Genomic DNA, 27,318 nt, shown 5'->3' with positions numbered 1-27,318 from the left:
ATGCTCACTAGGTCAGAAAATAAGAGCATACTAATAGATGTTATCCAGAAGTTTTGTTCACTTAAAACCAAAAAAGAATGTAAATTGCAAGACAATCCTCAACTTCTGAGTTTTGGTGGTTCAGGCTTACTTGAGAGAACTTGACACAAAAATTAAGAGGTCATTAATCACCCAGAAATTATCATTTTGGGCAGTCAGCATCTCCTCCCCCCAGGTACACATGTTACAGAAATGTCTAAGCCAACCAAATACATCATTTAAGGAGTAAATGACATGTTACTACATGTTGCTAGGTAGTACTGACATTGGATTAATAAAAGAAAAGAACTAAGAGACAACCAGGGTTATGAAGTGGGGGATATTTTTTCCAATATTTTTCATGCCAATTTGATATAGCTAGGTAACAGATGGTATATTATGTTTTTCCTGCCTTAACACAATTTAAAAACAAGTTACAGATGGCTATAATGAAATCCTCATTAACACACTTATATTTTCACAGTTCAGTATAGCAATAATGAAACTTTCAGGTCTGGAATTTCCTGTTGGTTAATTAGTGGTTAGGTTAATAGCCTGAGGAAGTGCACAACCCAAAAAGTTTCCTTATTTTTTAATCATATAATTACTACATTCATATTTCTGGGAAAGCGCTCAAGACAGATTTAATATCACAGCAAAGCTACCTTTATAGCTCTCCCTTGTTTTGTGAAACAACTGTATTAGTTTATTTAGCAGAGCTCGTGGGCAGGAAAGCCATGAACAGACTTAATTCAGCTGCTTCTGGGAAGTTTCAGCTTGTTTTTATTTTGAAGATACCAACTTAGAGAATTCTGCCAACACACATTACACCAAACATCCTCTACAGAAAAGCTAGGATCAACAACTATGGATCTATTGCTACAATGTTATTACAAGATCATTGATTAATGCTAAAATAATTACTTATTTTTTAATCCCAGTTTATAATCATCTTCCAAAGCTTGAAATATGACATATGGTTAACAGCATACTACAATATCCCTAAATCTCTGATCTAGAGAGAGGAAAAATAAAATAGAACCACCACAAATCTTGCACTCTGGTTAATTCCACAAGTTAAGCTGCTGCCAGCTCTAAGTTGTGTTATTCAACAAATATGATTAAAATAGCAGTGAAAGATGTGGAATTCAGCACTGAAACCTCTGGATTTCAGTAACCACACACTAGTTACAAACTGGTACCACTGCCCTCATTACTGTGCTCCTCACCCTGAAAGGCAGAGGCTGCAGCCCAAGCCTTGCCCTGGCCCAGCCACACCTGCAGGCAGCCCACACCCACACACGGTGCTGCCCTGGCACAACCAGGTCCCAAAATATTATTGAGTGTTGTTGCTGATTTTTTTTTTAAACTTTTTAACGGCCATCACCAAAAAACTGAATTGAGACACTGTCACACCCTTGTTACCAAGCGCAAATGGAAACAACCATACAGCTCTTTGAAGTGCTAGAGCTTCAAAAGAGGACAGCCACTGCCAAACCCTCATGAAAGCAACATAATGTGGAAAACCTGACTTGTAACTGAAGTTACATGATTAAAAAGAGACAGTATCCAAATATTTAAAAGTTGTAATGCTAAAAATATCTTTTAAGCCAAGGAAACTCACTTATGACAAAGAATGGCAGGGAAAGGGAATTTGGATTCTCTAAGAAACACATCATCATCACCATTATTGTTGTTATTATTATTATTTTGCAGCCCTCCCATTTCTTCAAAACCTATTTTGACATTAAGGAGAACTGAAGCACTGTTATCGTCCTTAGGCAGCAGAAGTAGCAGCCATGTACTGCAAAGGCTTTCTGGAACACTAAATGTCACCACTGGCTTCAACAGTCAAGTAGAGCCAGAAACCAACTGAAAAAACCCACAGTTTTTTAGAGATCTGAGAACTACAGCTCCAAACAGAGTTACAGTGCTTACTTAAATCACTCCCAGAGGCCTAGAAAGCCAATAAAACTTATAAACAGACAAAATAAACCTACTGCAATTATTTTCTTCTGGAAAAATCACATCTTTTAATTCAGAAACTTTCAGATCCAGTTTCACATACAAGTTTCCATAACCATATCCATTCCTTGACAGAACAGTCTGTACTGTGACAGATCTTTCTATGGCAGTGAGAAAATTAGATGTAGCTTTAGTAAGAAGTTAAACAAGTTTCTTGTTCTGAATATTTACACACAGTATAATGTGGTTTTTATAAACCTGTAACTCTGGTCAAGTTCAGTAACACTGACTCAACTCCTTCCAAAAAAAATGTTAAAAAACATGGCAATGTTTCAATCCTAAACAGCAGTTTGTGAAGCAAGGACACCTTTGCTTCACCCAGCACTCTCTCACTTCATCCTTCAGAACAGTGCATCTGGTGCAACAGTTCTCTTAATATTTTGAGTTTCCGTGCTCATCAGATGACAAAAAGAAAAAAAGAAAAAAAAATTGATTATTATATTACAGTTATAAATTTTGTCATGCAAGTTTCAGGTACTTTTTCAAAGTGAAGTAAACATAAGAAAATGGAAAAAGTATACAGTTAATTTTACCACAAGGATAAATACTAAAATCTGTTAGAAAATCCTCCCCTTTTTAATAATGACATCAAACAACTCAGATAAGAGTTTTGTTTTACAGAAATTGAAACTCACTTAAAGGAGGGTCTTCATTCCAGAGGGGTAAGAAGTTTCTGGGGAGCAAAAGTCCATGGCTATCAAGATGGCACGTGGGAAGGAACATGCCTCAGGTTCCCTGCTACCCACAAGACAGGAATGAGGAAGAACAATACAATGTTCTTTCTTACTTAACACACACACACATATAACCTTCTTAATTCAGATAAGCATCTATCTTTGGAATCGGTATCACAGACTGGGAGTGTATCACACCAGCTTCTGGAAGAGGCAGCTAATCATGCTTGGGATTCTCTCTATCATTCTGTAGAAGAAAGTTCAAATCAACAAAGTCAAAAAAAAAAAAAAAAAGAAATATGCCTTCCAAAATACAGACTTTATTCTAGATAAAGAAGAGATTACATGGTACCATTACAAAACAATTTAAAATATCTCAAAAGAAGGTCAAATGTAACAGGTCAGTATGATTAAAATCTTCTTTGTACCAAAAAAAAATTTAAAAGGCTCATTCGGTTTTCTCTGGTCAAGTCCTAATTCTAGATTAATAATCAGAAATGCAGGTGCATTCAGTCTCTATTACACGTGGTTTTGACCCAGCACAGAGTACACCCATCCCAGCCACGAGCAGCCACAGATTGTCCAGGGGAATGCCATGGGAAATGGGATCAGAAGCTTTACTAAGGCCCAGAAGCTTTACTAAGGCCCAGGTAAGCAACATCCACCAGACCTTGTTACAGGAGCACAATAAGCTGGTCTAGCAGAACCCACCTTTCCCAAAACCATGCTGGCTGGGACAGATCCCCTGGCTGTCCTGTACATGCCACTTGGTATCACTCCAGATAATCTGCTCCAAACCTTCCCTCACTGCATGGCGTGCTCAGCTCATCACACAGCGCCGTTCTGCCTGTGCAGTACACTCAGTCTAATGACACAGAAATGCTTAACAAAATTTGGCATACCAACAAATTCCAAATTCTTAAAAAGCTCTTCACATAATTTATGAATGTATTTATTCAGTAGCAGTAATAGGCCCCTTATACCACAGCAAGTTCACCAATGTTTCTAGGAGTCTTGTCTTGATGTGCTGCTAGAAAAGCATTACCTTATTATGGCTACAGTCACAGAACATTTGGTCTGCTTTATCTGCATTATCTAGTTTTAAACTCAGGAATACAATATCCCAAGTTTTTATGACTCAGTGTTTTACTGTAGCCCTGTAAACATTGCAAGCCTCCAGCAGAAAGGCAAACAGTTACAGTAAGTGACTATTTCTGGCAATATTTTTTCCTATAAAACATCAAACAGTCCAAGTTGGAGGCAGCATATCCCAGAATTCAAGGAACAGAATGTATAAAAAATATTTTTCCTTGGATTTTTTGATGTTCTCCTTTCCCCTTGTTGGCTGTGTGTACAATCCAAAATGTATCTTTTCATAAAGGTTCCCAGAGACAGAAAGTTTCAGAGGTGAGCTCTTGTGGCTGTTTTCTAAATTTTATTTTCAAGAAAGACATAAACAAAAGTACCCATCAAAAGGATATGTCAGGGCTTACAGCACAGTCATGAATTTCACTTTCTCAACAGCAAGCAGCCATTTTCTTTCCTAGTGAAAAGCCACTAGAAACACTCACAGGCTTTTACTTAAAATGCTGAAGACTAATGAGAATTTGATATAAGTATACAAGTTTTGAAATACATTTTCTTAGGATACAATTACAGTTCTTTTGTGATCTATGGTATTGAAGGAAACATTGTGCCAGGCAAAATTCCAATACAGGAAAGACTCAAGTGAGTAACCTGTGATACAAAAGAACGTACATTTATGTGTACATTTCCATAGTCTGTCTTCTGTTTTAAGGAGTAATCAGAACTGTCCATGACTTATACCTGAGTCATTTTAAAAACAAAACCCAAAATCTAAAGTACAATTAACTTGTTCCTTCCATTGCAATTTAGAGCAGCCTGAAGGATTTCTGCAATAACTAACTTCAATCACAGACACTTAAGTTTACACACTACCACTACCTCAGAAGCCTGATGAGCAGTAGAAAGACCAAACAAGTTTCCTAAATAAAGACAAGAAATTAGAAACTTCTCTGTCCCTGTTACTCACATCCACTTCTACCTTTGGTTGTCCTATGTAGAAATCCAGACTTACCAAAATGTGTATTTAACTGCAAGTATTATAGCACTCAAAACTGTTTGACAAAAGTACAGTACAGTTTTTAACTGCTTCTTTGTAAGCTTTTTGTTCATTATCTTGCTTAGATACATACTGCATTTATAATAAAAATAATAAATAAAAAAGCATAAGCCTGCTTGACAAAGAATGAAATCATCCTGACAACACTGGAAGAAGAAAAATAATGAGAGATAAAAATGCAGTTAAGACTTTCCAGCTTTTAATTCAAAACTTTCCAGCAAACAATACAACTACAAGTATGGACTAGAGCATCACATATTTCCACTGCTGGTTTTAAGATTCTGCAAGAACTCAGATACCACGTTCATACAGCTCTACTTACAATTTAAACACAAAATATGTTAATTTGGAAAAAGAAGCACCCAGTTTCCAAAAAAGACCAAGTATAACTTTTGTAATTAGGAGACAAATGTAAATGCAAGCACCCACTTATCAGAAAAGCCTAGACACATTAAGTATATAGCTTGATACTTACCATGCTCTCACATTTTTCGTTTCTATGACTGGAAAACACAACGTGAGGACGCTGAAGCCCAGAGGTGTCTCAGTTACGCCTGCTGAGGCTTGGCTAGCCCAGGCTTGATGTGTCCCTTAGTCACTGCCCTGCCTGCGCACGGTGAGCGGCTCTGGGGCACGCAGGAGCCCGGGCAGCGCCACCGGCCCGGCCGCACCGCGCGTGGGAAGCGCCTCTCGTTAAAACAAACACTTCTGCAGCGACAAAATACTGAAACGTGGTCCAAGTGCTACAATAGAAACTTTCACAACACTGAGAGCACTGACTCCAATACGTATCCAAATGCTAGGGAGTGGCAGGCCAGCCTTTGGGGTGTGGGGGAGAGGTGGTGGGCAGTGGCCATAAGCCCAGGGAATGCTGCTGAGGCCCCGCTGAGCAGGGATCTCACTGCTCCCACCTGTCCTCTGCCACAATAACAGTAAGAAAATACAGACAGGTAAAACCCTGCCTTTCATTCAGAGATGTTACTAAACCTAAACTGGCTGTGAAGAAAGCAAGCTTTTCCTCTCCAAGATATGCCAAGCAGGTACAGTGCTGAAAAGTTACTTCCTATGTGCTTGCTTGTTGTGAAATATCTTCCACATTATATTATTTCCTATACATGAAAACCAGTCTTGAACATTCAAGTACTTATCCCACCAAGATTTGAGCAACTCTGTAAAATGGTGCAAGGCAAAGCACTACTACTTCAAAGCATAATGCTGCTTTAAAAAACAAAGTCTCCCTGACATCCTTCAGTTTAAGTCAACAAAAATGCAGATTGTATTTGTCTTGAATACAAAATAAAATCAACTACTTTCATAAGCAGTGTTGTGTCTGCCTAGACAACCTAATTTTAAAGTTAAACCATCTGCCTAGAAAACTGACTACCTGGAAATAAAATATTTGCATATGTAGAATTGCTGGAACTGAATGAGACCAATTATCATAGTCCTTCAAGTTACTGCTGAGAAGTGACATTTGCTTTCCAGCTCCAGAGTGATCTTTCCTTTCCAATGACCAAACCAGGCATTGCTCAGTGATTTGATCCAGGAGGTCAATTAACTGGTATTGCTTAGAAATTCTCTTTCTGGTTCTTTAAGCAGGTTTCAGCAAGGACAAATAATGCTAAAGACAGGCCACAAAAAGTGCTGTGCTATCCTGGTTAGACAGGTCTGCAGCCAGGAGCACAGACATTTTATAAGTTCACAAGTAACCTTCCCGCTGGGGATGAGGCAGCAGAAACCGGCTGCTTTAACAGAAGCCATGAAAAAGAAAGCCACAGGGTGGCACTGCAAGCAGGCTGTATTTTGAAACTACTTGGCTGTTAATTCTTTTCCAGACAAATCAGAGCATATCTAATCCCATCTGTATAAAACAGAAGCAGTTCTGTAGTTTTTCTTCAAACGATGTATTTTCCAGCAACAAATATCGCTAGAATATAAATCACATTATAAAAGAGGCAAAAGAGGCACTTACTTCAGAAAGGTCAGGGTATTTCATATATTAATAAAATGGTATTTAAGAGTATCAACACAAGAATGCTATTGTAAAGACAGGGTAGGAATTTATACCTATTTTGGTTTTGTCAGTTCATTCTGAAACAATTCAAGGAAAAAAATGTTTCCAAAGCATGTGCATTTTCACACAAAAGCTGAAAAATTTTTTTCATACCATGACTTTTTATGAAGGCTGAGATGGCAAAATCTCAAACAGATCTCTCTCTGAAAGGAAGGACAGTATTAACTTTAAGAAAAAAATCTTAACACAGCATTCAATGCTATCATATGCTTTTAAAGCACTTTCCTTCTCATATATAAAAGAATTATACTTCATTTCATCCAAAATAAATGACTTACTACAGTAGTATTTCAAAGCTAAACTTAGAAGTCTATTTAATCTGCTTTGTTGGCTTCTTCTCTCCCAAATTTCAAATCCCTGCCATTTGAGTTAAAGCAGAAACATTAGCAAAAAGTGCTGTTCCTGTTCATTTAGTGAACTAACCAATTTTCAAAGGAGAGTTGGAGGCCATCCAGGATCACAAGTTACTTCCTACTTTCTAAAACAAAAAGTCCCTTCAAGGTATAAATTTGATATTTCAGTAGATTCTGAACTAACAGACACTATATGACTATGCACAACCATTTTAGTTGCTGAAGTCCTAGATCAATTTCAGTTTTCAGTTTGAAAGTACAATCTGTAACAAAACAAAAAACCAAATATTGTATTTTTGTTTAGTTGCACCATAATATAAATTAGAACACCAATTCATCTGCTATAATTTTTCTTATTCCAGAGAACAAGAATTCTAAAAAAAAAATAGCAAGATTTAATTTTCTCACCTCAGACAGAAGTTCAAGAGGGGACTGGCAGTTATTCCAACTGCCAAGACATTCTTTCTGCTAGGAGATTGCTCCCTGTATTTTTAAAACTGTTTGTATATGGAGATTAGTTTGCTATTAGATAGCACAACAATAATATATGGGCAAATAAATCAGCCAATATAGCTGTGCCTTTAACATTAGATAAGGCAGATGATTATGTAATTGTACAGATTGCCAAAGCTATATAAATTTGATTTGAGCACGTTTGCCTACTTTGCGGACTCATACGAAACCACTCTGCATGCTAATAAAGGGGTTCTGCCTGACAAAGACTAAATTAAAAAGTTAGTGACCTGGAAAAAATAAATTAATTTCGGTACCAAAACATCAGTGCCTGGTGTCAATATTGCTTAAAAATTATGTATTTAATACAAAAGCAATTAAGGCACCTCCCTCTCAAAAAAAAAAACAAAAACCAAACCCAAAACAAAACAAAAACACCAAAAAAAACAAAACAAACAACCAGCCAACCACAAAACTCAAGGGAAAATTCTTACTACTATCAAGATTTGTCTGTTATTATTTCCTCTGCTTGGAATGGGAGAGCAAGGGCTTCTGTTGAATTGTTGGTGTGCAGACACTGAGTAACTGTACTTCAACACTTCATACAATAACTTCCCAGTTCATCAGTTCAACATCAACTATGAAGCTGTTTACATATAACACTGCAAGGTCATGTGCTGCATGCAACTAATGGAAGCAAACTTCATAAATTCTAAATAAAGTAACTATTTAAGCAAAAAATAGACACACTGGATGCAATCTAATATGCTTCCAACAGACTACTCTGTGCCCCTCTATTGACACTTATACCATGATTAATACAGCTAAATGAAAGTGGACAAATTTGGGAAGTAGGTACATTGTTCATCAAGGCCATATGCCTAAAGTATGAACTTTGAGGAAGCTGTGTCTTAGAAGACATATGGAAGTAACCAGCATGTCTTTTGCTTGAATTATGTTTTCTTCTGCTTTACCTTATTTAAGGCACATTAGTGCTCATAGATAATTTGTACATATTTTTCACAGCTTTGGAATAATGTTTCTGGACAGCAGAAACTAGCCAATGCATTAAGCTTCCCAAATTGGACATTAGTAACTGGAATAGCACTTGGTCTCTGATGTGCCATTACAGAATTTTCAGATCTAGATAACAGGTCACACACACATACAATCCCACCAAGGGAAAGAATAAAAATCAAATAGCCAAACTTTGACTCATAAAATCAAATACCAAAGAAAAGGATTCTACCAATCCTAGTCCTGGCTCACCCAACGTGGAACAAAAAACCAAACAAATATGATCTATGTTTGTACATCTTGGGTATCTCAGAACTTCAAAGTTATTTATTTATGCAGATGACTAAATGCTTCCCTTCCATTTTCAACTATCCTTGAACAGAAGTATTTCTTCAAGAACATAAAGGACAGAAAATAAATGGCTGTATAGCTCTTGTCACTGCAATGCCAAACATTTATGTCCAGTTCTTAAAAACTGCAGTATCACACAATTTAACTCTTCCTAAATCAGTATTTAGTCAAAATTTCTGCATAACCCACAAGAATTTAGATAGAAGAAATTTTAAAAAGCCAAACAAAATCCTACACACAACTATTCCTAGCCAGCACTGTGAGGCACATTCTTACATTCCCATGGAAAGTTAACAGGATGAGGAGCAGGGCTCCATGCTCCCTTGAGGCCAGGCACAACTGAACTACTGGACAAAGAACAAGTTCTGGTCCCCATCACTTGCACATTCACACAGATCATGGGAACTCATTTTCTCTGGGTCACTTGGCTACACAGCTGTGTGTGTCATTTGTTTTTAGAACACAAATATTTTCTTTTAAATGAACAACCAAGTACTACATGATAAAAAAAAGAATCCAGAAGAGACAAAAATATCTGTCTGTATGGCATGCTTTACAGCATAAGCTAACCACATATGCAAAGCCAGCTTTGTAATGTTCAGTGAAACCATCTTATGATTCTGCCAAATTAAAAACTTAAGACAGCTGACCCTTATCATCATAATCCTCCCAGGAGGAGTCCAAAACCTATGATGCAGCCGCCCCATCACACTTTGAAAATCCTGTCCCAGTTTCTACCCCAAAGTCCTGACCACTTCTTTAACAGTTTCAGTACAAGTAAGGAGTGATGGTGGATGGAAAATTGATGAAATCATGTTACTGCCACTACCATAATACATAAGTGGTTCTGTGTTCAAAGTTCTGGGACAGCCACAAATGACATTTGGACAAAGTTGGTCTAGTATTGAATCAGACATTTTGACAGGGAGCAGAAAATAGGATATAGCTTTGTCACTTAATTTATGTAAAGAGCATCAAATCAAGGCATGACCTGCTGCTAAGAGACACCAGAATCTACCTGTCAGATTAGGAGTAGAGTAGGAAAAGACAGAGGAAACTGAGTGATTCTCAGGCTGGTCCACCAGCCTCTCACCATGTTCTCGATCTAAGGACCAGCCATTGGCTACACAACCTCACTGGGTGCCACTGCTCATCAGGATGCAAATCACCAGACCACACCTTCTAAATACTCACCAGCAGCCTGGCTCAATCTCTTTGCTAAACCAAAAAAAAAAAAAAACAAAAAAAAAAAAAAAAAAAAAAAACCTAACCTGGCTAAAAAAATGGATGCTCTTCAAACACTTCACACCAGTGCACTATTTCTGTGCCTAAGGTCACATGGTTTCTCAAGCTCACCATCATTTATATTCTCACAATTCCATTTTCTGCATATTTGCTGATGTGAAACAGGGTTTAATGGGGGATACCACTGCCATGGTAACATTGCAGAGTGTGTGAAACACTTTCAGACTGCAAATATGACCCAACAGCCTTTAAAAATATTGAATGCCCTTAGCTTTCTGGTGTCAAAGGTGGCTAATAAGGATATCAGGTGACTGTCAAAAGCAAAGAACATTAAAAATATTACAAGAACTTCTGAGAAAGAAAATTGCAAGAAAAATTCTACAGCTAGGCCAAGCTGTCATTTCTATCTTTTTACAATTACATGACTGCATAACTTTATCACCATTGATGTTAAATCATGAAGCTAAGTGACTGGGTGAAGAAAACAACAGAAGAATAAAATAATTTAGGTTGGACAAAATAATTTAGGTTGGACAATAATTTAGATTGGACTTAAAACCATGAAGTCCAATCATAAACTTAAAACTGCCAGGTTATCTTCTTCACTGGAGGGATTAAACTGTCCTTTCAGGTTGTCCACTCCTGTTCATATTATTTTTTTTTTAATAATAAGACAAAATGCAATCATCTCTTCCATTTTGGCAAAAGTACATACCAGCTTAGTTGCCAAGGCATTCAGCTGGTACCCCACCTTCTTTTATCATTTAAAATCTCATTATTTTATTTAATTCAAATATGAAACTCCCACTTATGGAAGCTCAAGGGATGTAAATCATCTGCTTCCTTTCTTGGCATCCTGTGTCTCCAAACATGACACTGTTATGTTCAAATCAGACTAAATTAGGAAGCCTAGACATTTAAAGTGGCATTAAGCAGACAACACTGGGGTCAAGCTTTTCAATTCTTTGCTATGACAGCTTTATCTCTCATCAGTCTAGCTTATTTCCAACAAAATTATAATAACATAATACAATTTAAATAAACCAACAAAGGAGAACCCTCACTGTTATTGCACTGAATTTGCTGTATATATAATTAAGCTTAAAAGCAAGAATGATCTCTTATACTTAGCATTATTTCAGTATTGCTCTAACTGCAGCAGGAGTCCTTACATCTGCTGACCAAATGAAAAGAGAACTCAGGGTGTCTCAGCTGGGACTGTGAAATGTTACGGTGCAATGCAACTATTCTACTTACAAGTCAGTCAGTCAAAACAGCTCAGATCAATAAGAATTGATTCAGGCCAGGTCAGAGTATCTTCCAGAAAATACTGACATTTTCTGATGACAAAGCCAACATTTAACAATAGGAACCACTGATATGCCTGACTCCTGTAGTTTAAAGCCTTAAGTGAAGCATCAGAGGTTCTATGAAAAACATTCTCCTTATGTTTTTTTTAAAATCTTTTTCTTTATTTTTACTACTGAGTATCTTAGCATGTCAAAAGAGAAGTTAGATCAGTGAAAGAATCCATCAGAATTCATCAGCTCCTTGTATTTAATTTCTTCTTGATGTAATTCCCAGGGTATCAGTTATTTTTCTGTTAATTGTAAGGTCAAAGAGGACCCCATGGAAGCAATAAGCAGCAGGAACTAAATAAACAGAGGACCGGATCTTTAATGCAAATGTGTTTCCTGGAGGAAAGGAGTAAATCAGTGCAGATAATGTAGTACAGAAGCAGGAAAAAAAATCAAAAAAATAAAAATCACATGTTCTGAAACAATCTGCTCAAAAGTTTTCCCCTGGAACATAAGCAGCTCTTCAAAACCAGTGCCCTGCTGAGGAATTTACGTACTTGCCAAGGTTTAAGTTACTAATCAAAAGCAACAGCTTTGTGGATGAAAAGTCATAGCACTTGCTCAAAATTAAAATAAACCAAACAAGCAAACAAATCACAATTATTTTAAGGTACAATACATGTGCACTGTGAGAGCTACCTGTGCGAGTGTGTAACCCAAACAAGCAGTCCAGAATACATCCCACTTCATTACAAGTTTTAAGAAAAAGAATACTGGCAGTACAATTAAGAGGCCTTCAGAGTACTGAACCAGTTCAAATAATGCTTAATGCTTGTCAAATCCATCAGTTACAAGGTCACACCAGGGTAATTCCACAGCATGTCTCCTGATAACCATGCTTCTGGTCTGTGAAAGAACCACATATTTATATGAACAGGCAGAATTTAAAGTTTATCTTTAATAACCTAAAACATTATCCTTATTTAATAAATCACTGCTAAAGACACTAGGACACCTGATAACTGACAAATATGTTTTCAGAAATTAGTTTCTGGCCCCAGAAAAGGTTCCTCTTCACAGAAGTTTTTATCTCTGCATGTAATATCGTATCCTCCCAAGTACACCCAATATAACTTGATCAGTACTACAGAAACACCTTGGGTTTCAAAAAAAGACTTCACAACTGATTAATTTCTACAACTGCTTAGTAAAGAAATGAGCCATATTTAAGATTTTGAGACTTCTGCCTCCCCTCTGAAAAAGCAGAAAGAAGTAGAGATACTTCTTTAAAAACACATCATTACTTGTTATTAGAATACAGTCAAATCCTAGTTTTAAATATAAAGTTATTTTATCAACATTTAATTTAAAAAATACTGAAAAGTGGGTACCATAAGGAATCAGGAATCATGAAAAAGAGATACCAATAGGAATTGAGATCCTAAACACAGCTGCCTACAGAGTTCCTGCAATATCCTTCCCTCACAGACCTTCAGTGAAATGTAGATAAGTGATGGTACACAATGGAATAGTCATTATGAGCATCAGACTCTATGAAAACTATATATTTGAAAGATGAATTTATGTTTCAGTACAAAGCACAATTGATATTAAAACAATATTAAGTTTATGCTGTGTCAGTATTCTTTAAGGAGTGAATTATATCTACTTTCCCTTAGAGCACTGCACACCTGACTCACCTTTGCTGCCTTTTCCCTTTCTTTCTCGGTCCTCTGCTTCCACCAGCAGCATGGCTTCCCATCTGATTCATGCTCAGGATTCTCACTGCAGGGAGGCTAACTCTGCACTTGAGTACAAATGCTAAGAGGATGACAACACTCTACTAATTAGTGTAAACTGTTTCTGCCTAAGAAAAACTTATTTATATTTCCTAAATAACAATCTGGGCCATTCTACAGGGCACTACAGATCTACCACAGATTGGAATAGACGATCTTCAAAGGTTGCTTCCAAGCTAAATAATTCTATGATTTCCCTGAAGACAAAAAATAAACTGGTAGAAATCAAAAGCAGAAAAGTATTTTGGCATAACTTCTTCCTGAGGGGGGAAAGTATAAGTGCATCTAGTGCTTGGAAGCATAAAAACTATTAAACTTAAAAGCAAAGGCAACATCATTCTAGCTGGCATTAAGAAACAGTAGAAGCGTACAAACAGAGCAAACAAGTCCTTTAAAAGACAATATGAGAACAAAGCAAAAATGGCTTAGGCTATCAAACAAAAATTTAAAGAGGCTACAAGTAAATGCAAAAAAAAAAAAAAAAAAACCAAAAAACCAGCAAGGACACTGGCACAGGGAAAAAGCCACCTGGCCATTTCCAGATGCCATGAACTGGACACAGATTGAACCAACAGGTTTAACAGGCAGGAGGGAAACACTTCACATCCTCCCCAGCAAAATCACCTTTGACTTAAATATAGTGAAGGGGTTTTCCACTTGTTCTAAGCAATCATAAAGAGGTAAAAATAACCTCATTCTGTTTGTCCTATTGAATAGGGGATTAAAATAACTGGCAAGGCTTTAAGTCATGAGCTTGAGGTGGATTCACCAGGTCACAATTGGAAAAGGAGAACTGCCAGTCCTTGATAAGCACAGCAATTACCATTCTTTTATATACAGAACCACTCCAAGGGAGTGCAGCTTCCTTAAAAGCAATAACAGCATATCCTTTGATTTATACAGCAGTCCTGCAGCAATACAACCAACATCCTGTTTTCATCTTAAAGTACAGCTGGGCACTTTGTCTACAGGCTTTATTTATCAGAGTCCCCATAACTGAGTGCTTTGTCATTATAAGTAACAGCACCCTTCAACTTAGCAGCATTTTATCTTCCTGCTTCTTTCCTCATGAAAATTCTTACATGGTACCCACCTGACCTATAGAGCAAATAGAGATTTACAGCAAACTTTGACACAATGTGACTTAAGTTTATAAATGTTAACTAAATACAGTAACACACTTCTCCCACCCAAAAAGTCATGTAAAAAATCCACCCAAGAAATTTCAGACAAAAAGGGTTTTCTTACTTCATGGATTTCAAAGGAAGCAACAAAAATATCTAAGCTGCCAGATCTCCTAAAGCCTGTAAAACACACAAATTCCTGATATATGAAACCAACTCCATAAATTCATCCTGGATTTAGCAATTTTCCCTGAACATAACAGCAAATCTCTGTAAAATGCCTAAAAGAATATGTGTCTAAAACATTTGATCAGACACAGATTATTTAATAATTCTGTGTCCTGTGTCATCACAACAGTCAGAATCCTGACAAAAATGCACTATTTTCCACATTATTACCCATGAAAGTAACCAGCCAAATAGCATTTTGAATGATTTACATGCTCATACTCTGTAACCATGCAGTAACTGATGAACATGCCATTCACATGTTGTCACACTCTAGAAATAGAAAGACCAAGAGTGCTTAACTCTACCACTATTTTCTCAAAAGTTTTAGAAGAAATTGTTCCTTATTGAATGCATTAAACCACTAAAAACTTATAAAATGAGGAAACTTCTGCTAGCTATAAGACATGCATACTTTTTACTCATTTATCCCCAAGCAAGTGGTAAGCTGCATATCAGCACAATCTCAGTGAAAACAAAGAGGCAATTACTAGTACCAAAATAGGGCAAACCTCTTATTTAGAAGTTAATGGCCATGATTCAAGATCAATAGAGAACCTTGGATTTGTCTGGCCACAAAACAGCCTGTGGTAGGGGCAAAGAACAGGGAAAATTACTGCCAACACTGCAGCAGAAGAAGCCAAAGTGACAAGAATGCAGATCAGAAGAACACCTAGACAGGAGTGTCTACTCCTGTCCTTAGTGGTAGGAGACAGGTGAGGGACAAGCTGCAGATAGTCCATTTGCTAAAATCTCCAGAATTTGTCATTATTTCCCCACAACTAACTGCAGCATATCAGTGCTTCATTTGTTGTCACAAAACTGAATTTAGCAAGTGGAAAAGCAGAGCAATCAATCTGGATAAAAAGTTCATGAGCAGCTATCTATGCAGATCATAGAAGCAGAACAAGACATAAATAAGGGAGCGCTAAAATTCAGCTGCAAATCTGTGAACTTTTCCAAAGTTCATCCTCACTCTGCTGAGTAAATCTAAGTGTCAGTAACCTAAAGCACATCAACCTCCCCCAAGTACCACATTTTCTCTCTCCCAGTAAGTATGGTTGAGTTTTGAATACCTCCCAAAAGAGGAAATTCATTAACAGAACTCTGGCTTCATATCAGAGAAGACACTGAAATTGTGGCTAATGGCCATCCCACTGTTCTTTTGACACACATAAAATGACAATGATCAGAATTTTAGAAATTTTTATTACACAGGTATAAAGTCACTAGCATAATGCTGTCAGCTTAAAGCAGAAAGGCTCTTTGGATGCAGAAATTCAAAGCTGACACTTTAAAAATATCACAAACTACAATATCCTAAGGTGAATACAAACAAGGAAACAAAAGCCTTGTCTAACATTAGAAACAGAAAAAGGAACTACCCCAGACTTCTATGATTTGATTGCCAGCAATTCTTCTGACTCAAGAAGAGACTATGAAGTTGCAACAAACTGAATCTATCAGCTCAACAGCAGCAGCAAACCTGCTCAGCTGAGAACAAGACACACAAACTTCCTTCTGCCTGGAGAGACCATAAGGGAGGGAGAGCAGTATGCTACTTCTGTCAATTATTCAAAATCCAAACAAAGAAACAAAAAAATGGGGGGAAGAGGAAGAAATAATCCCCACATCCAGTGTCAGATCTTTAAATCAGCCTTTCTCATAGACCAAGTGACCAAGCCACTTCTTTCTTGCCGTCACTTCAATATTTAAGTAAAAATATTTGTTAATCAAAGCCACTGGCAAATACTATGGTACACAATAGTGGTACAGCTACGTCAGTTTGAGAATGTGACTCACATTTTCTGATGGATCTCATTTTATCACCAGAAGCCAAAAGTTTTTTAAGTTGAGTTAAATGACTGTTTACAATTCCAACCAATGCTATGCCATGTTTAGCCATGCCCTTCCCTTTTGTCTTTGATAAAGGATCACATGGTCTTTTACAGACAGATGGGAGATCTTTCGACCATGTTGAGCATTTATTCACATGATACCACAAACTGACTCAAGGAAACAGTCAGTGTATGACTGAGATGTGAAATATGATGTGACAGGATGTGGGAAAGGCCAATAAGTTTCCAGATATCATTAAGCTTTAAAACTTATTTTTAAATGAAAATTGAAACATTATAAAGTACTTCTAAACTTGGAGCTTTTGTTTTCCAAGAGTCCAGAAGGACTCTTTGAATACTTAACCATTTTTCCCTGGCAAATTAATTGTATTCTTCTCAATGAACTAGGGTAGCATTTTGCACAAGTGTTTCTATATTAAGTTGTTAAAGCTCTTCCAAGTGGTCCTGACAAACATTTTTACAAAATAAACAACTCCTTGAACACATCATTTCCTACTGTCCATGTCCACCATGAGCAGGAAGAGGCAGCACCAGCCTGTCAGAGAATACACAGATTTCATTCAGGAAATGTGAAGCTCTTCTTCTCTGGTGGAGACAGAACGCAGGACAGCTGCCCCTCATGCAGGAGGGCAGAATGATCACCAACACTACAGAGATTCTTCCACAAGAGCACTCAGGCTACCAAGCCATTTCAAAGACTCCATCTATAGGAGTAGGATGGTATAGGATGAAATCTCAGCATTTATGTTATGTGTCATTATTTCCAAACAGCCTCAATTCTAACATAAAATCTTATTCTGGATTAAGTACTGGCAAGCAGTACTTAAAAAAAATTCCTGTAAACCTGTTAGCTGGCAGGCTTTATATATAACTATAAAAGCCAGGAAAATTTTGGGGTAAGTAAAAGCAGGAAGAAAACCTATCAACAGGAGCCCATAAGCAGTATCTTAAAGAACACCACCAGAAAAAAAAAAAAAAACAAAAAACACACACACACAACAAGAACCAATTGATTTGTTTGAATATTTCTAAAACTATCATAGCACCACATCCCTATTTTTTTATAAAATAAATCATTGTATACTTTTAAGGCTTCATCCAAAATCTACAATTCACTGCATTTCTCTCCTTTATTAACTTAAGATTTATGGATAAAGATGCATTACAGCAGTGTATTTTGGGAGGAAGACTGGAAAGTTTGTAAGAATGTTTGGGCAGCAGAAATATAAGACCAGTCAAAGAGAGATGCTTAGAAATCAGACAGAGATTCCAACAGTTCAGACAGTGATGTCAGATCCTTATTACTTTTCCAAAATAAGCCTCTTCAGACTCTCTCTTACATCCCTCACTATCAACAACCAGCTCTGAAGAAGTGCTTATAAAATGCTTTGGTTTTCCCTATCTTCTACATTTTCACCTTGTTTTTCTACAAAAGTGAACCAGCATTGCCCTGTGTATTGAGAATATCTCAACAATACCTAGGACAGGATAGGGGGAATTTTGTGCCCTTGCACTGGAAAAGAACCGTCAAAACAAATCACAAAAATTATCTAGATTCCGAAATCCTCTGATCCCTGCACATATCACTTGGCAGAAAACCAGAGCCACGTCCCTACTCCAAGAAAAGCCCCAGTCAACCATCAGGAAACAAGAGGGAAGCATGAAGAAGCTGAAGGAGTAAAGACACATCTGACCCAATTCCATCAGTTCATGTCTACAACAAATTCCTGATAATCTATCATAGAGATATCAAATTATATATATATCTAATTCTGAGAAAGGACAGCATGTAATACATGAATAAAATTACTGCTACTGGCCCAATAAAGTAATAGGTAAACTCTGACTCGCTTGAATAAAGAAAAAAAATCCTATTTCATGTCTGCAGCTATCACTGCCAGCCTTGAGACCTCAGCTTCAAGTCCTGCAACGTCCAAGGCATTACTCAGCCATAGATAAGTGAGCAGATGAGATCAGCAACTGCAAAGACAGTCAATGACCCCGCTTTAAAATGCCACATAAAAGGGCCTGGGAACCCTTCTCCCCTTCAACAGTGTAGTGAAAAATATCCTCAGTGCCCACTTAAGTACAAGGGAATAAGAATGCACTGAGTTAGGTAAAACAGAATACACAATTTTTAAACACAAAAGCATATTTATAAAAAGAATAATTTAGAGTTTCAGAGTGAAGAGGAGATACAGGCAGGATGGGATAGAGGGGAAAGAAAAAAAAAAAAGAAAGAAAAAAAAAAACTTAGGAAAGACCAAGCTGCAAGGCCAGGTTTTTTCTAAATGTGAAGATTTAAAAGAATGCACAAAGCCAGAGTGCTAAAAGATCCACTCAATTGCTGGGTTCTCAACCCTTCAGGCAAAAACAAATACATCTTTAGTAGTAGCTGCAGACTTAAAAACTTATTTAAGACTGAGCAAAAAAGAACTTCCTCCAAGCATTGAGTACTTTAAAAAGTGAATGAGGTAAATATAGCTCAAGGAGGGTGCCAAGGATGGAATTAGTGAGGCTGATTTGTAATGTGGGTGGAAGGAGAGAATCAAAATTGCAGGCAAGGGAAAGTAAGAGACCATGAATCAGAGACCAGCAGAGGATCCAGAAAAGCTTAGGTCTGGAGACTTCAGAGGGTAAATGGAAAAAGCAATAACTCTTCAGAAATGAAAGTTGGGAACCTGGCAACAACTTTCAACATATAATTATATCTGATTTATGAGGAATTAAATATCCTGAATTTTAATTTTTTTTTTACTGTAAAATTTTAAAAATCAAAGCCTGAATTGCTGGCATGGGTTGAATTTTTGATTTTACACAAATGCCTTAAAATTATCAGAAATTCCACCTCTAGAAATTCCACCTACTACACTACTGTCATCAACTAACACATACCTTGTTTGTCTTACTAACTAAAGTTAAAAAAACCACCCTCCATGCAAATAATTTCCATGTTCTCAAAGCCAGAAGGGTTACATTTTGAATTCTGTACAATATTGTCTTTTAATGAGAAGGACAGAATGTTGAAGTCTGTAGCTACTAGTAAAGAAAGAGGCACTTCATCTTTGCCTCACAGAGTTGCACCCAGCAGAGAAGTTGTAAACGTTTTTCAACCTTGTTACTAATAAATATTTTGGCTCCTCTTTTTTTTAGATGAGAGACAAAGCATTATTCCTCCCACACAGAAAGAGCTTTCAGCACTGCTGTAACAACAATTAAACAATAGCCAGCTCAGTAGATTATCCTGTACCTGCAATATTATGCCCAGTTATTCTGTCAGTCAAGTTTGACAGTGCAGAAGGACTGAGCTAGGTTTTACAAAAGTTAAGAGCAATACAATGATACTTAAACAACTGGGAAACTAGTGAATGACAAAAAATCACCAACCAAACTTGGCACACCATATTCTTCCCTAATACCCTTCAAATTACTTTGATACTTACATATAAAAAGATTCTGGGCAAAAGTAACACTACTCTACTGATGGTCCCATTTCCCTGAACATTCTTATTTAACTCAATTCAGCAAAGATGCCAGCACATCAAACGGTGGGGGAGGGGGGCCAAGATTGACAAAAAAGCCAAACAAAACAAGTAAACACTCGAACTGAATGAAACAAAAAAATGTAATTTGTTTTGTGGAAAAAAAATTAGAAGAAGCAGCTCCTCCAGACAGCTTTGTCAATTGTAAGTCTGCATTAAGGGCAGAGCTGAAAATGCTTATGCTCTTCCCACTGCACAATGTTTACAAGTTACCTGTCAAACCCCAGGTATAGAAAAATCTATCTGAAGGCCTGACATTAAAGTAAGGTAAAATACCAAAAGGGAAACCTAATCAACACAAAACCAAGGCCCATAAAACCAAAAAAGAACATTGTTAAATCAATATATAATTATTGATCAATAATCAGTAATTCAGGAATACTAGATTGAAAATTCATTTGATTTTAAAGACAAATAAACATAATTCTAATGCTCTGCTTTTGACACAGGATTGTGTTTTCCTTGTTGTCTGTTTTTTGTCTGTTTCTGTTGGAGGAAAATTCAAGCTCACTACGTTTCTTGTTTAGCATAGAGCAAGAGTTTGCATTGTTTGGGAAAGAGAGATTTATTTGTCTATTAATAAATAATAATATAAAATAAATAATATAATAAATAAGATTCCAAACCAAGCTCTATTTCCAGAAGAGAAAATCAAATAAGCAGGCAGAAAGTATTTTTAAAACACAGCTAAGAAAACTTCCAAGCTGTACTATTTCTTCAATGAGAACCTCTGCAGATTTAAAGCTTGCAGCAAAACCAATGCTTTCTCACAGAAGAAAGCTTAAGCCCAGCTAAAAATATTCACAAGCTCTATTTTCTTTAACTGAATATAGTAATCCTCACAACCATAGACATGCAGCAGAGTTGACATTAATACAAGTTCCCCAGGGAGATATTTCATAGATAGATTAGGGACTCATCCTTTAACCACCTATGGCACTCTGATCATTTACAACAACCAAACAAATGCACATGCCCCTTCTGAACTGGATAACCTCCTAGCAAATAAAAACAAATCCAGGAACTCTGAATTCTTTAAGAATTCCCATGGTATTCCATTTCTGCATTAAAAAAAACCCCATTTCTTAAGCCATGAAAAAAAAATGCAGTTATATCCATCAGTCTATGACATGAAGATTTTAAGTCCGCACACATCTACTGGAACTCCAGTGAGTGTTTAAACTTACTTCATAAAGAGCTGCATTTTTAATTGTGGGATCTTACCTCAGGAGAGAATTCAGGTGAAGCATCAAGTTTATAATTGGTTGCTACAGCTCAGAACAGCACGGGTGGTTTCCCCCCTGAGCCCTCCATTGTTGCAAGCTGCACAGTCAGTTTGCTCCTCATTGTGCCAATGCTGGGCACAGCCACAGAACTCTACAGGAACCCAGAGCCAACAGCTCAGCCTCTTGTCATCCTCCAGTGCCCTGACGTCAGCTCCTTTAGAGCTGCACACAGAGATGCTGCAGTGAAGAGCAACTTCCTCACACTGCAGACAGCTGTGGGAACTGAACTTAGAGCAGCAGGGCAGCCTCTGGGCAAGGGAGAGCCAGGTGAGAAGAAAAGAAAGTGCACAATCAGATCTGGTTTAACTTGCAAGCAGCTATAAAAGAGAACACCTGGCATTCCTTGTACCCACTACATTAACACAACAGCTCGCTATACTGACTTGTTAATTTCTAGAAAAAAAAGAATAAATATTTAGTTGAGCATGCTAACCTTGTTACAGCTCAAAGGGCTGGCTGGATAATCTGACAGCTGCTGTTCCCCAGCACACACAAAACTACAACAGCGGCAGCCCAGAACAGCAGCCAGGCTAGAAAATCCAGCATGCTCAGAAATTATTTTCCAAGCTACAGCAGAGATAGTCAGAAAAGGTGCAGCACCTTATGAAGGGAGACCTATTTAGATGTTGCTAGATTACAGGAGAAACAACTTGTTTGTGAGTTTAAAATATTCCTACTCAATTATTTTGTCTGTCAGATGACAGAAGTCCTGTAACGACTTTCAGTTTCCTCTGGAATCTAAGGTTTTGGTCTCCAACAATGGACTCTTTTCTTCTTCCACCCAACACAGATGAGCCTACTCAAAACAAATAGTGATCTTCAGGTTTAGGAAAATACTGTGGTCCCATTTAAAGTAAATAAAAAAAACCAACCAGTAACTGCAGAAAGAAAAGAACCTACCATAAGGTAACACCTTCCAGTCTCAAGCACTTTTTCCTCTCAAATGCTTTTGATACCCCTATCTAGCTTTAGACTATCTAGCTCTTATTTTTATTTTTCACAGGATACCAACACACTTGGACAAAGCTTGGAAATAACTCTGCTAATCTCTATTTGTGTATTACCCTCCTACACATTTTTTCTCCCTAGTATCCGCATTCCACCCCCTAATGTTTTCTTGATCTCATTCCCACAGCAACACACTCCAACAGGGAACATTACCAGTAACTATTCCATATGCACCCAGCTATGACTTCAGACTTGACAAAGTTTGAGTAAACAGCTTTTAAATACAACATTCAGTTAATGGCATCAGTGTCATTCCACGATTTGAGGTTGCCTTGCTTAAGGCAGATACATTAAGAACAACATAATCACCTCAAGAAGTGTTACGTGTACATTTGGAACTCAGCTGGCAAATTGGCCCCTGGAATGATTAGCATTCAAGTGGCTCCTGATGGGCATCCACCCACAAAGGAGATAACTCCCTGCTTCAAACACCCAGCAAGCTCCACAGACACAAATTCTCAAGATTCTTTCCATTTTGTTATTGCTCATTTACTTGGTCTTCATCAGGGTCATGGGGGTGAGAAGAACATCCTAAGTATTACCTTGAAGTCCCAGGTCTAAGAAATGAAACACATCTAAAATAGATCTATCTATTAGACAGACTCACATCTGAGACAGACCCAATTAGTAGCACGAGTATAAAAGGTCTTGTACTTAATGATAAACACGTGTACACAATGCACAGAGCAATGGAAACAGATAGTTCATTGCAAGAGAAAAACGTAGTTCCACCCTTAGTAAATTTCACCAAACTGAGCAAATTCAGACATGTACTCAAGTCCCCACACTCATTCTGGGGCTGTGGCTCAGGCACAGAATGCTTGGTTTGAAGCTATTGCTACACTCGCTGTCCCTTCCCACACTCCACAACAGGAAGGACTTTCATTTATACTTGAACAAACCTGTGGCTATGTCGGGAGCTGACTCAAACACTTGAAAGAGAAAGAGAAGGAAGAGCTCAGATCAGTATTCCAAGCTTGACACCAGACATTTGCCAAAACTGCACCACAGCTGATGTGTCCGTAATGTGACTGAAATGATTTGATAAAAACTCAGTTACATGCAAGAGAAAAAGTAAATTACTTGGGTTTTCTGAAAACATCTTACTACCAGAGACAGCCCTGGAAATCACATGAAAAAGACACTTCCCCTGTTCTCCTTACATTTTCCAACTACACCAAGCAGCAGTGATGGGAACCTGAAGTCACACAGGAGAAGCGATGCTGGCACTAAGACAACCAAAGCTGCTTGGCCCCATCCCTTTCCCCACACAACCTGCTCCATCTTCAGCCCTGGAGAGCAGCTCCATCTCCTAAGCATGTTTTTGTTAGACACACAATGACAGTGATAAAGACAAAGGGGGTTGGTTTGCTTGGGTAAAGCAGGTCAGAAGCTGTTATTTTGCATGTAAGCATACAGCTTTAAATATGGGAACAAATGAAATAACACAAAATTCTTAGAAACATTACAATTGAATTAAAGGTAGATCCCAACAGGAAGGCTAGTATTACAAAGGATATCAATATTACATTTACCAAAATTCACATTTGCTCCAATATTCTAATGGCATATTAAGCCATAATACAATTCTTCAGGGTAAAATCCTGTGTCAAATAGTGATATCTACTTGTAATGAAAAAAAAGTATTTACTCCAGGTTACGGGACTGCTGTCCAGCAACAGTAGGAAAATTGTGTTCAGAAGGTAGGATACCAACTACAGCCAGTCCTTTTTTTATTTATAAGTATTAAATCAGATTTTCCAATTATTTCATAAAGCAAATTCAGCTCTGCAATGAACAGGAGCAGACTTTGTCAACTGGCCTGGCGGGAGCTCTGTGCCCGGAGTGCTGCTCAGACTCAGGCTAAGATAGATGAGCTATAAAACTCCCTAACTGCCCAGCCAAGCTTCTCCTGCCAGCAGAAGAAACTGCGTGTCATGGCTAGCCACTTACTGGACACACCTCCTATTCATCATATTCCAAAATACTCCAGCCAGTTGCTGGGCACAGTCTCTATTCACTGCATTATAAACCAAAAAACAAACAAAATCCAGGAAAGGCCATTTTTTAAAAAAATCTTTTCTTTTTTACCCTGAATGTACAGAGAGAATAACATGGGCATGTTTCTCAACAAATTCAGACAAATATTATTGTCCACAACTGGTTTCAATAAATAATTTTTCAATAGGAAAGCATAATCCTGCACGCAAAAAAAAAAAATATACAACAGGATCCTTTTCCAAAGCTTGTCCCCATAGATGTGATAACAAAATTCTGTATTAAAGAGCCACCAGTGATGAAGTTATATAGGAGTTCCAAGCTTTAACTAACATCAGTGCTTGGAAATTTACAAAACACCACCGTCTTAGCAGTTTAGCATAAACAAACTTTCTCAGCTGCTTAGAGTTACCAGCAATTACCCCACAAAACTTCAAACAGTGATTTAAGAACACATTGGCTGGAAAAATTTTCAGCTGCAGATTAACAACATTTTCAACCTGGCTAAACAAGGAAAGAAGAGATGTAATGCAGTATATTACATCATTTGGTCATACTTTTAAAGAAAAATGCTATTTCAACTGAAATTCTTCCCAGATTGCACAAATTTTCCTATCATCACAGAGAGGGAACAGTAACTGCATACTATTCAAAAATGTATCTGTGGACTATTTTCAGTAAAACTGGGAGTTGTCTTCTTTTCTGGTACATCCACATTTTTTCCTCAAATCCAGCATTTCACGAGCAAATGAGACCATCTTACAGAAACAGTTAGACTGTCAATGAAGAACTTTTGTAGCAAGAAAGGCATGGCAATTTGATTTTCTAAGTACTAAATTATATGTGAACAGCTGATAAAAGTCCTGAAAATCTCTCTGCAGGGCTAATGCAATGAGCAGTACTATTAGCTACATGTATCTCAAAACTGAGAAGTGGATGCTGGCAGATGTTTGAAGTCACATAAAGGGAACTTAGATGTCAAGCAGCAGCCAAAATTCACTATACCAAACAGCTTTATAGCAGGCAACAGGCCTAGAGGAAATGTCAGAACAGCCAAAGTTTTAATTGTGTCTTTTTGCTTGTTTTTAGGTTCACTTGCTCACAAGTAAAACTGAAGACTTTCAACACAAACTCTTTTTGCCACTCCCTAACCTGGAAAAGAAACCTATTATCCTACACTCAGTCCTTCCAACTCTGCTGAAGTACTTAGAATCTTTAAAATGCAGTAATTATCTACACTGTAATTATACCTTCGACACTGATTAACAATATAAAGTCAATTTCTCAACAGCTACATATAAATGTGGAATGGTGACAAGGCCTTAAGTGAATAAATATCATTTATGAATCTTCCATATTCACTACAGCCATGGCTTCACAATGATTTGATTACTGCTGCAAATACTACAGTAAATTTCCATCATCTACACCTGTTTATCCTGTAGCCGCTTGGTCAGCAACCCAAGTAATCCATTTTTGCAAATAGTATGGAAGCTTCACAAAAACGTTCATGTTAAAAGATACACCCACCATGTATTTTGTCCATTCTATTTACAGATAACTTCAGCAGTCTTACCAGTGTTTTGATCCACTCCAGTTCCCAGTGAAACTAATTTTCTTCAAACGTACCTGACTAGTTAAGGAAATATCCTCCTCCCGATCTATAACTGGGGTAGTTTTACTTAGGATTTAAAAAATATTTTCTTTAACGTTAGCTTTTCTACTACAAGCAAAATTAAACCAGAGGGGCCTAACACGTAAAAAGAAACAACCCAGCCCTTTTACTACTCCAAACAGATGCTACTTGTTTATTTTCTTTTCCCCAGCGTCCGCAGTTCCCAGAGCACCGAGGAGGGCGCAGCCCTCCCAAAGCGCCGCCAGTCTCACCCAGAGAGCTGCAAGTTGACTCCGCACACCTAAGGATGCTCCAACCGGCAAGTGCTGACCTGCAGTGATTTGCCAGAGGCGCCGATCCCGGCAGGTCCCGCAGCCCGGCAGAGGCACCGGGACGGCAACGCCGGCGGGCGGGCTGCGGCTCGTCCCTGCGGGCAGTGCCCGCGGCGCGGGGCCGGCGCTGCAGCCGCTGCTCGGCGGGGCACGGCCGGACGGGCAGGTCCCGCAGCCCCCGCCGGCAGCAGCAGCGGTGCCGTCGGGGCAGCCGTTTAACGGCCGCGCCGCTCCATCTGCCCGCGGGCTTCCGCCTCCCGCCGCCGCAGCAGCCCCGGGCAGGGGCACCGGGAGCACGCCCGCCCCCGGCGCTGGGAGCCGCCTCCCGCCGCTGGCTGCGTCCCAAGCAACGCACCTCGCAGCCGGACGCGCTAAGCCCCGGCCTCCCCGACCCGAGCTGCCCCCTCGCTCTCACCTCACCTCACCCAGCCCCGCGCACGGCCCCGGATGTCCCTTCGGAGCCGGGGGCGGCCGCGCTCCCGCCCGCGCCGTGAGCTGTGCTTACCCGGAGGGCGGCGGGGCGGCCGCCGGCCGAGCGCGCCCGTCCATACCGGCGGCCAAGGCAGCGCAGGGCGGGCGCAAGCCGGGGACCCGCCCGCACTGCCCGGCTCCCCGCCTCACCTGCTCGGGGCGGGCTGAGGAGGGCGGACCCGCTCCGCAGCCCCCAGCACCGCCTCGCCCCCGAGCCCGGGCATTTCCCGCTGTTTACGGCGCGGACACTGGGCGCCTGCCCCGGGCGGCGGCTGCGGTCACGGCCTGCGCCAGGCTCCTGCAGATCGCGGAACCACACCTTGGGCGTAGGAGAAAAAAACACAGAAGCAAGGAAAAAAAAAAAAAAAAAAGCCAAAAAAAAACCAACTTCGCGGCGAGAAACTT

The 27,318-nt window shown here is 38.8% G+C and overlaps 1 protein-coding gene across 5 annotated transcripts in view; it reads right to left on the bottom strand.

Annotated features, from left to right (window-relative positions):
- Window positions 1-27,184, bottom strand: part of COBLL1 (cordon-bleu WH2 repeat protein like 1) — a 74,117-nt gene extending 46,933 nt beyond the window's left edge. For 3 of the 5 annotated variants that reach the window (XM_064718423.1, XM_064718425.1, XM_064718424.1), the window contains exon 1: window positions 26,948-27,184. In XM_064718423.1, coding sequence (XP_064574493.1) covers window positions 26,948-26,991 — 44 coding nt within the window. In that variant the 5' untranslated portion in view covers window positions 26,992-27,184. Of the gene's footprint in view, window positions 1-5,335; window positions 5,357-26,947 lie in introns of those variants that run through there. The other 2 variants (XM_064718429.1, XM_064718428.1) reach the window with 2 other exon arrangements.
- Between the last annotated feature and the right edge of the window lie 134 nt (window positions 27,185-27,318).

The sequence above is a fragment of the Zonotrichia leucophrys genome, chromosome 7 (assembly GCF_028769735.1).
Source record: "Zonotrichia leucophrys gambelii isolate GWCS_2022_RI chromosome 7, RI_Zleu_2.0, whole genome shotgun sequence".
NCBI classification, from domain to species: domain Eukaryota; kingdom Metazoa; phylum Chordata; class Aves; order Passeriformes; family Passerellidae; genus Zonotrichia; species Zonotrichia leucophrys.
This window is presented reverse-complemented; position numbering and strand designations above follow the sequence as displayed.